This window comes from Solanum tuberosum, unplaced genomic scaffold (genome assembly GCF_000226075.1).
Source record: "Solanum tuberosum cultivar DM 1-3 516 R44 unplaced genomic scaffold, SolTub_3.0 scf00338, whole genome shotgun sequence".
NCBI classification, from domain to species: Eukaryota; Viridiplantae; Streptophyta; class Magnoliopsida; order Solanales; family Solanaceae; genus Solanum; species Solanum tuberosum.
This window is the reverse complement of record NW_006239263.1, coordinates 276,523-293,859: the sequence shown is the minus strand read 5'-3', so window position 1 is coordinate 293,859 and position 17,337 is coordinate 276,523. Positions and strand designations below refer to the sequence as shown.

At 34.9% G+C, this 17,337-nt stretch overlaps 2 protein-coding genes across 2 annotated transcripts; one reads left to right on the top strand and one right to left on the bottom strand.

Moving 5' to 3' along the window:
• Positions 1-686: 686 nt before the first annotated feature.
• On the bottom strand, positions 687-12,172 carry LOC102583478 (uncharacterized). Its single transcript, XM_006360972.2, has 5 exons — positions 11,908-12,172; positions 6,075-6,128; positions 5,454-5,557; positions 1,968-2,006; positions 687-1,145 (listed from the first exon to the last, which is right to left on the bottom strand). The coding sequence occupies exons 1-5, from the start codon at positions 11,981-11,983 to the stop codon at positions 993-995; spliced, it is 426 nt and encodes a 141-aa protein (XP_006361034.1). The 5' UTR covers positions 11,984-12,172; the 3' UTR covers positions 687-992.
• Positions 12,173-13,390: 1,218 nt separating this feature from the next.
• LOC102583147 (pentatricopeptide repeat-containing protein At2g20710, mitochondrial-like) lies at positions 13,391-17,064 on the top strand. Its single transcript, XM_006360971.2, has 2 exons — positions 13,391-13,693; positions 15,524-17,064. The coding sequence occupies exons 1-2, from the start codon at positions 13,415-13,417 to the stop codon at positions 16,661-16,663; spliced, it is 1,419 nt and encodes a 472-aa protein (XP_006361033.1). The 5' UTR covers positions 13,391-13,414; the 3' UTR covers positions 16,664-17,064.
• The last annotated feature ends 273 nt before the right edge of the window (positions 17,065-17,337 follow it).

Sequence of the window (17,337 nt, the reverse complement as noted above, 5' to 3'; positions counted from 1 at the left end):
CACACACAAGGGTAAACATAAGATCTACAATATACATTAGTCATTCCCAACACTCCATTTGTGGAATTACACTATGTTATTATATTATATTATATATATATATATATATTTATTACAATTTTTCTTTCTTTCGGGAAATCCCTCAGAAATTTGTATTTCTTTTTTCGTCCTTCAATGATACTGATGGCCGACATGATGTGATTTCTCTTTTTGACTAAAGAGAAAAAGTTGAAAGAGATAAGATTCTCGTTTATCTTCTTTGACGTAAGTGCTTACGTCTTTTGTTTTGTCTTTTTGACAGCTTACATTTCAAGCTTCATCATCTTGTGGTAAAACATGTTTATGATCTAGCATTTTGTAGGCTAGCTTCCATGTCTCTTCTGTTGCTTCTAGCTTATGTAACTTGATATCAAGGATTTTGTCTTTTATGATCTTAGATTTAGATCTTCCCTTTGTCATCAGGACCCAATCGTGATCATGATCTATTACCTTCATTTCTTCATTGTAAAATCGCTTGAGAATAAAATAGAGAGCTTTAATTCCCAATGCTCTTTTAGTTTGTATCCATTTTTTATTTAAATGTGGAAGCTTTTTATCCACTCCTGTTGCTTTGATGTTAAATATATATATATACCTAAATCACAAACATTTGGAAAAAGTATCATAACTCTGAAGTAATTAGACAATCAACAACAATCTTAGAGTTTTGGTAATAAAAATAATGTTTTCATTAAAAACTTGCATACTTGGATGCATGGTGTAATGAGATTACATTTTTAGCCAAGTTGTACATAGTTTTTCTCATGATAATATCAAACACTTGTCTATGATTGCTTGTTAATTTTGAGAAATTTACCAACTTTCCAATGAGCTCTCAAAATGTTTCTTAAAGAAAATTACTACTGCCTCTTGACTTGTGACAAAATTTAGACTTGTGGTTGTGAACAGAACAAATGTATCCCAAGTTGTCTACACTGTTAGACCCGTTGATGCTACGCGGATGTCCCAGGTATGTCATCAATCGTTTGGCTAGATTCCCGGGGTAATATTCTTTTCACAGCAGGTGTGGTCAGTTTCTCTTTGGGAGGAGGCGGAGGAGGCCTGCTTGGATGGATTTGATCGACTTTTTGGGAAGGAACGTCAAACTGCATAACCAACAACACAGAGTCATCTAACAAGAAACTAGAAATGTTTATGGCAAGCAATGCATAGCAGAGAAACGCAACAACATGCAATGAAACATAGCATACCAGCACGGTTACAGATGAAATGAATCAAAATAAGTGGATCAAATCAGTGTGAACTAGTTTATGACACAGATTCTTCATTTATCTAGATGTTACCCATAACAGCAGTATGAATATTTGATATTCATTCTTGAAATAGTCAAAATATTAAGTCCCCATGTCGAATCATATCCATACCCAACACTCATACTACTGTCCACATAAAGTTGCTTTAAGAATATATATTTGTTTTTCTTGTACTTATTTCTTCCTAATCCCTCGCAAACAGAGGGGCGGCACAGAGTAAGCGTGAGGTGCTACTTTCACTTGGATACTCTTTACATAACCACACTTACTCCACCACATCCATGCTTTTAATATCTTGAATTTCACTCATTATCAGCACTCAATAACTTTTCAAGCAGCAACCTTTTGGAAACACGTCCAACAAAGCCTAAATTAGGGAAAAAGTAAAAACCAACATAGAGCAGCAGAATGCTATCTTTTCAGTGTTTTGACTAGAGAAATTACAACTATTTTCCCGCTGATGCACAGGTCTCATGATCACTGGTCACGACATCAGGTTACTCCTTGCCACCAAAAGAGTTGCGGGAACTTATTGTATCCACGCATGTGAGTATCTTGATCCAGTTTAATTTCTTTTACAATTACTTTGACAGTTCACTTAGTGTGACTACTTAGAAAATAAACTCCAAGTTTTTGTCAATAACACAAACTGACCTTGTATCCACAGCCAGCTACACAAGCATGAAAGCATTCCTGCGTGCAATAAAGAAGATTATGTCACTTGAGTGCCAAAAGGGAAGAGGTTTAGGCAATTCACATTTTTATTTGAAAATTTTACTCCACAAACCAATGCAGAACAACCAATTTCAATGGAGAAATCAACTCTCAAGTAAATCGAAGTATTGAAATTCTAACTATTACACGGAACAAACTAACATACTAAACTACAAGAGGACCTAAATCTACAAACATAAACAAAGACTTTTAAGTTGCCAAGAAGAACTAAGATACTCTAAGCTCCAGCGGGAGTTTTCTTCATCCAAATTCATTCTAAAAAGAAAGAACACAAATAAAATGTTATGACAACTCAAGAGCCAAAAGTACAAAAATGCCCCTTGCTAAGGGTTCTACATTGGTTGAGGGATGAGTTGTTTTTCACTTTATATGATCTTGGGCAACCGCTACCTCATGAGCTACCTACCTTTTGGAGTTGAATTAGGCCCAAAGTTCATTTCTTCCCATTCTTAATTGTTAGCCTTCAGGGAAAATGACCTAAACAAGAGTTCTAGATATAAGATCCCTCTGATGCAAGAAGGAATACTTGGCCTTGGATTTTCTTATTTGATTCCCTCATAGTTTTCAAAGTCGTGATACAAGATCCTATGAGTTAAGCCTTGGAGTTCTTGTAAAAATTTTTATCTTAGATCCTCATAAATGGTCTACTTTAAGGATTCACTGACTTGGGTTAGCCTCTAGATATGCATCATCTCATCCCTCTTGAAGATAAGTCAAAAACAGTAACGGTAACACTAACACCATACTCACCGAACAAATCAAGCTTGTAGGCCAACTCATTGATTCTTACAACAACTTGAAATGGCTTATCTCCCCTTCGATCAAGCTTTGTCTTCCTTTTGGATAGAAATCTCTCCTTTCTCAAATGTACCTATACCCAATTACCGGTTGGAATACCATGTCTTATCCATTGATTGACATTGGAAGCATAGGCATCATTCTTGATCTCAAGATGTTGTCATGCATTCTCATGTAGTTTCTTCATTGATTTGGCCTTAGCTTTGCCATCAACACCCAAAATTTCATTAGCGGAAATGGGAAGTAAATCTAAAGGAGATACAAGGATTGAACCATATACCAATTCAAAAGTTGAATGATCTGTTGTACTAAGAATATTCTTATTATATGCAAACTCCACAAACGAAATACAACCTTTCGAAGCCTTCAAATTATTTTCAACTGCGACCTTTAAAAGATTCCTCAAAGTTCTATTGGCCATTCCATTTGCCCATCTATTTGAGGATGATATGCTGTAGAAAAGATCAAACATGTTCCTAATTTAGCCCATAGAGTTTTCCAAAAATAACTCAAAAATTTTATATCCCAATCACTCACAATCGGCCTTGGTATACCATGAGGGCACGCCACTTTTGAAAGAACAAATTGGTAGCACCATTACCATTATAACATGGATCTATTCTCGAGAAGCAATCAACACCAACAAACATACTATCTTCACCACTCTTAGTTGTGGGCTTATCTCTGAGATTTGGAAGCACCCCGTGATCAAATGCCTTCAAGGAGCTGATATGGAGTGGGTGCTCAGAATGGTATCCCTTTTGTGCAAGAATCGTATGGTACGAGTAGCTGGAAGACTTACAGACAAATGTGCCCTCCCACGCAAGTGTTGGAACTCTGGTTGCTATGTCAGCATATCTGTTCAGTGCAGAGATAGACACCCACTGAGCTTTGGCATGCCACTGCTTGGTTTTTTCCTTATGCATCTTCCATTTTCATAGGCATGCAACCTTAACTCAACCAACTAGTGGAACTTTAGCATGCATTCCTCACCCGCAAGTTCCATATCCAAGTTGAGCTTTTTGATTGCTCATATGAATGTATTCCAATTCGACGAGCAGGTGGCAATCTTTCCCATAAACCAACCTATAAGGAGAGGTCAGAATTGGCGTTTTATATGCTGTTTGATACGTTCACAGAGCGTCATCCAACTTCATAGCCCAATCTTCCTTGTCACACTCAATCCTATCTGTTAGTCCTTCAAAAAGCAGAAAAATGTAGCTCGCTCCTCAACAGAGGCCAATTATAGCAGTTTCCAATACCTTTGCTGAAACATTTTGGATTAATAATATATTGCTTGAGATGCGCTGTCTAGTCAAAGAGTTCCCTACTATCTACTGTAATAACATTTGTGTCACTCTGTCACTTATTTTAGCGCGAATCCAGTAGCATGAAACATGTTGAGGTGAACTTAGATTTTTTGCGTAAATATGTCCAACAAAAACTGGTTCGAGTTGTTTCTGTCCATGTTGCCGATCAGCTAGCTGATACACTCACAAAAGCACTCGTCAAGCATCACAATTTGTTCTAGGCTTAGTAACACATAGCCTAACTTGAGGGGGGCATATTAGAATACATATTTCTTGTTATTAGTTCTTATACACTAAAATTAGTTTATATTTATCTTTTGTGTTTTAGATTAGATTATTATCTAGACAGGCTTTAAGATTTATCTTTCCATTAGATAGGTGTGTCAGTATTTTGATCAGCACAAGTCTCCTAATACAAGGACTACTCTTAGAAAGGCGGTCCCTGCAGACATGTATTTACTCATTGTGATGTCCAATACAACATACAGTTACTACTCAAAGTGTTCATAAATATATGCACATATTCAATATCACCCAAGAACAAGGTGAGAAGCACATACTTCTAAAAGTCCCCAATACTACAAGTTAAGCCAGCTAACAAAAATGATGATTGATCATACTAGATATAGGTATCTAAACTTTCATGACATGCAAAAAGTTATTTTTAAGTTGGCTCAAGAACTAGCACTTACTGCCACTTTAAAAGGGATCTCTAAGCCGTCCAATACCAAACCTCATGATGAAATATTCAAGATATTGGTCCACAGAAACATGAACACTTGTATCATTTTGATGAGGTCATGAACATTTATATTAACAAATGACGCAAAGGCACCCATAACTGCTCTAGAAGCTCCCTTGATTTTTTAGCAGATCAAAGAAAACCTTGCCATTTTGTCTTATGCTAATATAACAACTCTCTTTACTCTTCACTCAAAAAAAATATATTTGTAGAAACTCTCTTTACTACTTACGAACCGGAAGAGAATAACGACCTCAGCTTGCAAAGGACAAATCAGCATTGTACTGTGAAACTTCATGTATGTTCTTGTAAGATAATGAAAAATAGCACAGCTATTGCGGACACCATGCTTATTTAAAAAAAAAGAGATTATGAAGAATACTATTGAGAGAGTTGACTTTCAATCCAGACCCTGAACACATGGAAAAAATGAATTTGAACTACAATTGACAAAATTCATCGTAAAGCAAATGAACTTGTAAGAACTAAGAAAAATCACATTTTGAGAACTGTTAAAGAAAAACCAATTAAAGATAATAAGAAAGGTTGGGAGACCTCAGAGCAGCTGGCGGCACCAGGGGATCGGTCAATGTAAGCACTCCACTGTTGATCCTTCAGAACTGGATTTTTATAGCATATTTCCTCACATTCTGACAAACCTGCATATAGCTCATTATTCCTCTATTGTAGCTTAGATCAATAGATAAGCCTCATAGAGGTTTCAAATTTCAAAAATAAGACATTTCCTAAGCATTAGTTATATATAAGTGCAATGTCCTCAAGTTTAAAAGAAGTTGAACTCCGAAAGGAGAGCAATATTATGGACATTCCTTAAACTTGGTGAATGATGAATATCATCTGATGCCATCCTTCTCAAGGTTAAATAACTTAAGCTGGCGATATAAGACAACCACTAATATGGACATTTTAGATTTTACAAAGTGAAGGCATGGTTTTCACTTTTCTACTGTTCATAAATAGAAAGTCCTAAGCTGTCACCCATGGTAATATATTATCTTGTGGAATATAATAAATTTCTTTTCACCAGTGTAAGATTCTTCCATATGCAAGTTTTTCTACAAGCAGCACAATTCCTCACCACAACGATCAGACAGTAAACTCAAATATTCACCAGGGTTATTTCGAAACCAACAAATATAGAAGCTTGGAACTTACATTCATCCCACGTCTCTCCATCAGCATCACATCCTTTTTTGCAAAAGACTCTCCCTTCAAAAATTCAGACATCACAAAATTGTAACATATCAGCGCTAAATTCATGCCAAGAAACAAACTACTACAAGAATAAACCAACACTAGAACAATTGAAATAAAATTAAACCAGTATTATATCTTGTCAAAGAAATTACATTTTACGGAATTGTTTCGAAACTAAATTAAAAAGAGTGAACACAAAAGATAAAAGGCTAAAAAGGTGGGAGAGGGATGTTATTCTGCTAGGTCTTTATTAGCTGTAGTCCTTTTATAGCTGTGGTCCTTTCATCAACACACTTACAATCAGTCGATAGAAATACAAGCTATTAATTTCATATCTGATGATATCTATGACATGTCAGACTTACATCGTAGAGTAAATGCCAAGTAGGTTTATATTTTGTCCAACTAGCATTGATTCAGAACAATCAACCATCATTTCAAAGGTCATATAAGGATCGAAAATCTGACAGGCCCACTCAATGTAATAAAAAGAGAGATTTGGATACCTAAACAAGGACCTGCTAACGCATCTTATCCATTCACAGCTATATATTCTTACATCTGCAGTTTTGGCATGCCAGAACCATATGGACTGTCTGCTGTCAAAAGTGCTTAAGATACACATGATGATCTTTGCTTGCAGTGGCAACTTTAACATAGAGAAAAAACCAATCAAAAATACAGTCAAACCTCTCTATAACAACCTCATTTGTTCCGAAATTCTTTTCAGCTTTTATAGTGACAGGTTATTATACACCTATAGCAACATTTGACATGTAAATCTTATTTGACTGTTATAGACAACAATTACCCAAAAAGTATTTTCTCATTTTTTAATATTATAAAAGATTAAAAGAAATTACTTAAATTTCACTAATTAAAAGTTAAAGAAAGCAAATACATTATTAATAAATCACGTTGACACTTACAGGATAAAAAACTTTTGTTTAAATGGAATACAAATATGCGCATATCTCTCAATGCAAAAATAAATAAATTAATTACAGAAGTATGTATTGATGTTATATTCTTTGTTGAAAGTGGTATATTAAAAGTTCAAAACATCTAGTCAAAATACTAGACTTGTTATTGTCATCTTAGAGATTCTATTTCTATATGGGGCTTTAGGATAGTAAATCGGTACTAGTGTTTTTTCATTATGAAAATAAATGACAAGCAACAAAAGTAGGAAATAGAAGAAGCAATTAATATTTGAGTAAGGTTGATATAAAGGAGTAATTCTACAAAGAGTGTATTGTTATATTGATGGTTGTTGTTATAGGCAAAAATATAAGATAAAAATAAGAAAAATTGGTTGTTATAGTGAGATGATGATATAGCGGGTGGTTGTCATAGAGAGGTTTAATTGTAGTTGATCAAATAAATTATCGTTAGGAAATAAAAATAATTTCCTTCTTAGTGTCCATAGTTATAGGCTATGGACACTCGGATTCTTTAAAATCCTTGTCGCACTCGCACCCGTGTCGACACGACATGGGTGTGAGCGTGGGTGGGGGATCCACACCCGATTTGATCAACCTAACTTGGGTACTTTGACTACACCTATGGCCAAGAAGCATATGTTGATCGGATATTTGAGTCATCTATGGACTTATGTCATACACATACAAACATAAAGCACTACAACAAGTGTTTAAAACGAATATACACATACTAGCTCTAATTTAATAAATTCAATTAATTGTCGAAATATAAACTTTTATGTGTCGTGATATGCATTTATTGGTGATATCCAAATATTTGAACCATACTCCTACCATATCCCCTAATCCTAAGATAAATAATACTATATTTATATCAATTTATAACTATGCAATACTCAGTTTTCATTTTACGTAGTAAAAAGATATGAATTTAAATCACCTTGTTAATCATATATAAGTTAATTTTCACCATTCTTAAATAACTAATTGTTGTATATATTAGTTTTATTATTTTTAGCCGTATCCCAGCACCCATATCCGCAATCGGATACAAAGCCCCGTGACGATGAATCCAGCCTCTAGATCTGCCACCCGTGTCAAAATCCCACACCCGAATCCAATCAACATAGGTTATAGAACTTGACATTTTTAAGACCTTATTGACCTTTCCAGTTGATAATTATCTTAAAAGGTATTTAAATAGGCGTTCTTTAGCAACAAATTCTTTTCCGGTAACAGAGAGAACAGAGGTAGCTGATTAAATATCTCAATGTAGAGGATTTTATTTCCCTTCTGTTTTTTTTTTAAAAAACTGGTAAGATTGTATTCTTCAGGCATGCTGGTCACCACCAAAAAGTGTCAGTTACAAGCTTCCTATCAAATCTACAATCTGGTCTGTATCTACTATACACAACTGTTTACACCAAAAAAGTAAGGATACTATACAATTCCATTTGACCTTGTGGGTGGAATTGGATCTATTTTCAAAACATCTACCATTCCTTTCCTTCCAAACTGACCACCATATACATGATGGTATTAACCTCCACCATCTCCTTTGGCTCTTGCTGCTTCCTCTCCTTACCCAGCTCTTTAACAACTCTGATATATGTTCTGGCATTGTCCAATTCAGATTTGAAATGCTAATGAATAAATTCCAGACTTGCTTGGTAAAGTTACAGTGCAAGAAAAGGTGATTGTTTGTTTCTCATGTCAAATTGCACAAAAAGCATCTGGGAACCATTTGTCTACCCTTCTTCTGTAATACTTCCTGTGTTAAACAAGCCCTCGTTATCACTAGCCAGGTGAAACATTTCACTTTTGTAGGAGCGTCCCCCTTCCAAAAATAGTTCCATTGATGCTTTGGGTCTCCTGCCATCAGTTGGAGACTCTTCTGTAGGCACTGCTAACTGTGTAAAGACCATCATTTTTGTGCCTCCATAGCATCCTGTCTGTGGCATTTGTGTGTATTCTCATTCCACCTAACTTCCCTAGTAACTCTGCAACCCTTTCCACCTCCCAATCATTAAGAAATCTCCTGAAAACTAAATTCCAACCCTGTTCTGTCCAACAATCACATTAGCATCAGGGTTCTCACTGATTTGAAAGAGATCTGGGAAAAGATCCCTAAGAGAGGATTGTTCTATCCAGATATCCTTCCAAAATCTAGTTTTACTGCCATTTCCCACCTTGATAAACAAATCTGCTTCCATTTGGGGCCACAGGTTTCTGATTGTTCTCCATACTCCCACACCATAAGGTTCAACTGTGTTCTCTGTACACCAAGGGGTTAATTCACCATACTTGGCTTTAATCACCTCTTACCAGAGAGCACTTCCCTCCTCAGTGTACCTCCACAACCACTTTTTCAGTAGACTTTCATTTTGCAATCTCAAGTTTCTAATTCCCAGCCCCCCTCTATCTTTGCTAAGGAGTACAGTCTTCCAGTTAACTAAACTATAGCTGCCTTGCCATAGAAAGTTTCTCCTTAACTTGTCCAATTGTTCTTCTACTTTTGCTGGAATTGGAAATAAGGACATCACATAAGTGGGTAAAGAGTCAAGAACAGAGTTTATAAGAATCAACCTTCCCCCTCGAGAAAGATATTGAGCCTTCCATCTCGATAGCTTCCTTTCAGTCTTCTCCAGGATACCATCCCATATTTCCAAGCACAACCAACACACTCTTTTTTATTCTTTTAGTCCAACCACACACCCTAGGTCTTCTGAATTAACATGACGACGCACATCACCAAGTTTAACACTGAACAGTTAGATTGACATACTGATTTTCCATATCTCAGAGAAAACTGGAATTCTAGAAACTACAGGAAGAAGTTTCTACAATTTTGACAAACTATGAAGGAAAGCAATGTAGATCTACGCTGAATAGTTGTTGGTTATTCAAAGTAGTTAGATTGGCTCAAAATCTTATCACCTGAAAAATCAGTAAGCTAACCATGAATTGCGCAAAAGGGAATACTTGCAATTCACTTCATTGTAATTAACAAGTTACACCAAACAAGCAAATGGATTGTGATGGTAAACCGTTCAGTAGGAGTCTGAGTTTCCCGGTTTATAAAGGTAGAAAAGGTTTGGTCAGAGTTGGAAGGATCACAAATCAGAAGGATTCAAATTAAACAGCACACCACAGAAATCCAGCTAAAGTACACACTTGGAATTCACTTCACTGTAAGTAATAAGAGATGCCAAACAAGAAAATGTTTTATGATATTAAACTAGTCAGCAGTATTCTGAGTTCCCCATCTATAAAGGAAGAATAGGCTTGATTTAAGAGTTGAAAGGAATACTCAAATGAGAAAAATTCAAATTAAATAGCATGCCCAAGATATCAAACCAAACACACAGTAATAAGTTGCGCCAAACAAGAAAATGCATTATGATGTTAAACTGGACGGCAGTGTCCAGCACTCCTAGTCTATAAAGGTAGAAAATGCTTGGAAAGATTTGAGAGAATACAAATGAGGAAGATTCAAATCAAACAGCATGTCCAGGAAATCAAACCAAACACACAGTCCAACCAAAACTTGATTTCAAGGGAGACTTAGGCTACAAGAGAAATAACACCCTAATGACACCAAGTTGAAAATTTTCCTACAGGCACTAATACTCCATTTCCTCTTCTTTCTACAGCCAGACACAGTTGAAAACAGCCTAATGCAATGCACCTGCACCAAGCTATAATGCTATATCATGCATAAAATATTGGACGGCTGCATAATTTCAACAATTACTCAAATAACATCCTAACCTGAAAAGCAATGGCACACAGTCGATGTAGCTTAGATGAACTTTGGTAAAAAATAAAAAAAAACATCTTTATTTGGTAGCAGTCTTTAAATTTTTTTTTGATGAAGTAAGTAGATTCATTTCAAGGCATCAAGAAGATGCAAGCTTTACAAGGATAGATCAGTTAAGCTCACAAAAAAAAGGAGGTAGCAGTCTTTAATAAACAAAGTAACCAATTGGAAAGACCACTATGGACTCTAAAAGATACAGACTTCATCTGTAGTTTTCTTCTTTCTTGTACAACCAGTCATACCCCCTTGGAAAATTAACATAAAGACTCTACCTTTACATAAAATTTCCAAAATCCTATATAACCAATGACCACTGCTCCTTCCCTCAAACCAAAGCAAAAGGGAGATTCTTCTTCTTTCTGTTGTGAAGCTTTTGAGACACAACACCTAATGAAATAGGTTGAGAACAATGATGTCTCAGTTGCAATACCCCATGAAATTAGTCGAGTTGCGCGGACACCACGGTTATAAAAAAAAAATAGACACAGAGTAATGCACTTAGATTTATCAAAAGTATCTACACATAAAGACAGTACACACACAGAAAAAGATAAGTGTTTTACATCCCAATGCAGATTACCCGGGCACACATTAAAAAGATTTCATCTTTTTACTTGAAAAGTAACATAAAGATTCTACCTTTACATAAAATTCCCAAAATCCTATATAACCAATGTCCACTGCTCCTCCCCTCAAACCAAAACAAAAGAGATTCTTCTTCTTTCTGGTTTCTGCTATGAAGCTTTTGACAGCATGAATTAAACATAGTCAAAAATTCAAACACAACATGAAGTCTCACAAGCAAATAGCCCATAGAAATTAGTCAAGGTGGACGCAATCTATCCAGACAGAAGGGTTATCATAAAAAATTCAAACACAGAGTAATACATTAAGATTAAAGAAATATATCTACACATAAACACAATGTCTGCAAATTTAGCATAAAGATACAATTTTTCAAGATTGTAACTTTGTAAAGCGATATCAAGAAAAGGGTAAGGGGGGTAATAAAGAGAGTAGTAATTACAAGGAATTTGCATGAGAGTTGAGTATTTATGGGTGCACTGATTGTTACAGGGAGGTGCCCATTGATGAGGAATCATCTTTTTGACCCGTTTTTCGAAACAAAAATTGTAACCCTCGCCGTTTTGCCTTGTTGTGTCTCTGTCAAAATTGAAGAGAAGATGGATGATGGAAATGGGGGGCAAGTACAAGAATGGTTACTTCAAGGGTAAGACCAGAGGGGGCTCTAATTTCCCTGCTGCCATTTGTTGGGAAACAAGGAATAACAAGAAAAATATTTTAAAGTCAAATATAATGGAAATAAATTGGAAAATTAAAGATTTTAATTACTTGCACAATGTGCTTATAGTTAGGACTTTCATAAAAAAAAGAAAAAATTATAATATTAGTTATATGTCCACTTTAAAATTTGCATACTCTTTAAAAAGATAATGATTAATATGTAAATTACCACAATATTCATATTGAATTTATGTATATTTTTGGACATTGAGAAATAAGTAATTAATATTAAGTGTAAATTAAAAAAGTAATTGCTTTTGTTTAATAGGTTGAAAAATAATAAGTACGCATAATTTCAAATTAAAAAATATTTTTTGAAATATTAGACAAATAAAAGTGAACGGAAAGTAAATATTACTTTACTTTATTTTAGAAAAATGAGTATGTATCTCAAAGTTGGATAAAATTAAAAAGAGAGAAGTATCGAAAACAAATTACATGGTTAAGCAAACATATATTAATTAATTAATCATTATAGTTATAGTTTTAGTTAATTACCATTTGCGACAAATATTCAATAATAATTACGTGGGTTGGGATTTCGAGTTTGTATAATTCAGCATTTGTATAATATGATTTGTATAATTTTTGTATAATGTAATTTTGTATAATATAATTTGTATAACTGTTTAAAGTTCAAATGTTTGTGTTTGTATAAATTCATTATTTCGAGTTTATACAAAAATAGCTTAATTATGCAGACGTACCCGTGAATTATACAAACTCACCCGCAAATTATACAAACGAGATAGTTTAAACTATAGCTACAACCCGTAAATATGCAAATTATAACTATGAAACATAATTAAATTTATTATAATAATAATTTGCAAAAATTCCCCTTAATTTTATGATTATCCATGAACTATGACACTATTAAAAAATGTTTGTGTACTTGACTAACTAAACTTAAATACACCATCAAATTTGCAACATAAGTGAAATACACCTTTAAATTTGCAACATAAGTGAAATACACCTTTAAATTCTCATCAAGTTTAAGATATTTTCAACATTTCTCTAATGTTTCTACGAGAGTTTGAACCACTTTGTTATGTCATATGACAAAAATGAAGTGTGTATTAAAGTTGAGTTAATAAAATAAAAATGTGTTTTTAAGACGGCGAATAGTTTGAAACTAATAATTTGCAGTACTATGTATATATATACACATATTTACCATTCCCATTTCTGCTTCACTTTGCTCAAGATTCAGCATAAACCCTAAAATGAAGCTTTTATTCTCTATATTGAGAAATTCAAATTCAATATCTAATCACAGAAATGTGTTTAACCGTTTCTACATTTCGACGCCAAGTAATCATCTTTACAGACCCATCAATGGAGACTCTTTGTACAGAAGAATTTCACCCTTAGGGGACCCAAATGAGTCTATAGTACCTGTACTTGATCAATGGATCAAAGAAGGGAAACATGTGGTTAAAAAAGAACTTCAGTATATGATCAAATCATTAAAAGATTACAGAAGATACAAACATGCCCTTGAGGTAACATTATTTTAACTACACTTGTGTGTATTGGTGGTGTGAGAATGCGACAGCTAGGAGGTGTGAGAGGTAGGTCGAAGAAGAACTGTGGAGGTGATTAGACAGATATGACATAACTTTAGTTGATTTTAAAAAGGAAGTTATTGAGGTCGAGGAGTAGGATAGTAGGTAGTCGAGTGCTGTTGTACTTCTAGTAATATATGATTTAGGTATCACGTAGTTCCCCTTTTCCCCAATGTCTATTAATTAATATGTGTTAGTTACACTTGTTTTGTACATTTGCGATTTTGTTGTCTCTTTTTTTTTTTTACTTTCGTGCATCAATTACATTTCTTTTGAGCCAAGGGTCTATCGAAATAACCTCTCTAGTCTCTATCCCATAAAGGTATAGAGGTAAAGTATGTGTACATCCTACCCTCCCAAAATCCACTTGTGAGATTACGCTGGTTATGTTGTTGTTGTATTGGTAAGAGGGGGATTTAGGATTTTGAAGTTTATGAGTTCGTACAACAATCTTAAGTTAATATATGGTAATAATTGAGTTTAGTGTCAAATATTTATAAATATCTAGTGGATTTCTTACTATATATTCAGGGTCAAAAGTTAAAAGGGTTCATGTAGATTGTACTCTAGCTCCGCCTCTGCTATTAGTCGCGCTATTGTAAATTAGGCTGTCATATTTTCTATGAATTTGAGCCAATTTGTTATGAATTAGACCATTTCTTGTGTTTTTTAAAACAAATGGGTAAAGGGTTAATCCCATCATTTCTGTTAATTAAGGTCCAATTGGCTGATGCTTAACAATTTTCTTATGGAGCAAGTTTAGGTCTTTTTAACTCTGCTTAGCATAGCTGGTCCCAAGTAACAATAGAATAACTAACATAGGCGGAGCCAAGATTTCAACTTTATGGGTTCTAGATTATGACTTCAAGTGGTAATAACTAGGTTCTAAATTTGATATATGTACATATTTAATGAATTTCTTAATACAGATATACTATTTGATCAAAAGCTATCTGGGATTCTACCTCCACCCATGAGCATAAGAATAGTTTAATTGTGATGAATTCTGTCAATAGAGTGAAATTGGGTACAAAGGATTTATATTGTTAACTTGTTTGGGGGTCGAAAAGTGTTATTAATTTATTCAATTTTTAAGTGTTTGTCTCTTTGGAAAGCTCTTCTATTTGAGTTGTATTCTTACTGAGTTGTCGCAGAGAAAAACTTTGGTAGGAATCATGATTATAGAACTGTATCTTAGGACCTTCGAGGTGGTGCTTGTGGTTGTTTTCAGGATTTTCGATGGGCTTAGGCATAATACTCTGAAAGTCTCCACTGTATACGTCGCGGTGCTTCATTAGTCTGTTTATGCATGCTGATACTGTGAATTCAATGTTTCTCTATTGATTCCTAGGGTCGTAGTCAGGGTCTTTGATATTTAGGTTTCTAATGTTTTCATCCTGCTGGTACGACAATAATACCCTGGAAATGTTAGTACTTCTTCAAAAAGAAAAAAACTGGTGTGTGTTCTTGATAGATATCAAAGCTGTGCATGATTTTGTGCACTAATAGGGTGATCCCAACTCTGTTGTGGCTTTGTGTTTTAAATGCCAATAGTATAATTAACCACCAAATATTAACTTGTGTTGTCATGTGAATATTTATCGAATTATAAGTGATATAGTTCCTCACCCTTGCAAGATGTAGAAAGAACAAAATTTTGCTGTCAGGAGGCCTAAGGCGAAAAGATCAAGCTGCTCATTCTTATTTCATACTGAGATGATTCAATCAATGTTGCATGTTGAGTGATCTTCTAAATTCTGTCGACAGGTATCTTATTGGATGACTGACAAAAGATGTTTTAGCCCAGAATATTCTGATATTGGAGTACGAATTCATCTAATTTTTAAAGTTAAAGGTCTAGAAGAAGTTGAGAAGTATATCAATAGCATCCCGCAGCAATTTAAAGGCTTTCAAACCTATTCAGCTCTTCTCAACTGCTATGCCAGTGAGAAGTCTGTAGAGAAAGCTGAGGCCATCATGCAAAAAGTAAAGGATATGGGGTTAGCTCATAATCCATTGTGCTACAGTTTCATGATGAAAATGTATTATCGAACAGGAGATTGGGAGAAAATGGACAATATGATGAATGAAATGGAGGGGAAGGGTATAAATTTTGACCAGTTCATTCTCATAATCAGGTTAAGTGCATATGCTGCTGCTGGAGATTCTGATGGAATGGATAAAATAGCAAGGATGTTGGAATCTGATAAACGGATCACATTGAATTGGAATGCTTATTCTATCATCGCAGAGAAGTATCTCAATGTTGGGCAAGTGGAAAAAGCTCTGACAATGCTGAATAAACTGGAGGGCATGCTTGCCACTAGCAAGAATAAGCAGGGGTTACTTGGTGTATTACTAAACCTCTATGCGCAAGCTGGAAAGAAGGAAGAGCTACATCGAGTTTGGGATCTGTTCAAGCAGAATCTACGAATATATAACAAAGGTTACATTAGCATGATGAATTCGTTAATGAAATTTGATGACATTGAAGGAGTTGAACAAATATTTGAGGAATGGGAATCAGGGGGGTTATCCTATGACTTCCGAATTCCAAACTTTTTGATTGGCGCATATTGTAGAAATGGTCTTCTACGCAAGGCTGAGGCCCTCTTCGACAGAGGATTATCAAAAGGAGGTGTTCCTACTGTCATCACATGGTGTCATTTGGCAAGTGGGTATATCCATGAAGATCAGGTCTCAAAAGCCATAGAAGCATTGAACAAGGCAATGTCAATCTGCCCGCCTAAATTTATCCCTAGCAAGGAGACTTTACGTACCTGTGTAGAATATTGGGAAAATCAGGGAAATGTGGAGAAGGCTGAGGAGTTTGTGAGGTCTTTAGAGGTGGAGGGTGTCTTTTCATCAGTTTTTTGTGAAAAGTTGTGGTGCTTCATCAACAAATGAAAACTCCAAACAGGAACAACTGAAGGTGAGTTATGATTAAGCGGGGGCTGTATACTGCGAACTGAGAGCCTCATAACGTCATGCAATGCAAGAAGCTAGTTTTGAATATGTGCTTCAGTTGTTACATTAGTAACTCGAGAGCTTTGGGCTAGTGATAAGAGAGCAACACGTGATATGTAGATTGGGCACGTTGAATCTTGCTGCAGACAAAGCTGGATATCATGAGTTTCAAATTATGTGTCATTGGGCTAAGAAGAAGAGGTACTAGTAAATTTGTATAATTTGAGTGAATCATGGAATACCAGAGTATCATGTACTTGTATAAACAGAAAATCTAGAATTAATTTATGATACATGTAAATTGTAATAGTCTAATCACTTGTTAGAAGAATTGATATGAATACCTAGGTACTATGGTCGTTTTATTTAAGCCAAACTAGGAAAAGCAAAGAAAATAGCGAGTCTCATATTCAAATCTTTGACAATTTTTTTAAAAAAATTACATAATTTCTTTCATCTGCCTAAATCATAGCGGACATAATTACTTGATACATGTGCGAATGGAAAGTAGCAAATATTTATCAAATAGTTGAGACGCGCAAAAATGGGTTGGACATCAATCATCATTGAAAAAAGTAAAGAGAAAGCTCTTCTCCACTTGTTGATTGAAAGGA

Excerpts from the sequence above, each read along its gene's own strand:
- LOC102583478 (XM_006360972.2), bottom strand. The coding sequence starts at position 11,983 with ATGATTCCTCATCAATGGGCACCTCCCTGTAACAATCAGTGCACCCAT. Across the intron at positions 5,558-6,074 it reads TGGAGAGACGTGGGATGAAT|GTTTGTCAGAATGTGAGGAA; the intron begins GTAAGTTCCAAG and ends AGCTATATGCAG. Across the intron at positions 1,146-1,967 it reads TAGCTGGCTGTGGATACAAG|TTTGACGTTCCTTCCCAAAA; the intron begins GTCAGTTTGTGT and ends TTGGTTATGCAG.
- LOC102583147 (XM_006360971.2), top strand. The coding sequence starts at position 13,415 with ATGAAGCTTTTATTCTCTATATTGAGAAATTCAAATTCAATATCTAAT. Across the intron at positions 13,694-15,523 it reads GATACAAACATGCCCTTGAG|GTATCTTATTGGATGACTGA; the intron begins GTAACATTATTT and ends TTCTGTCGACAG.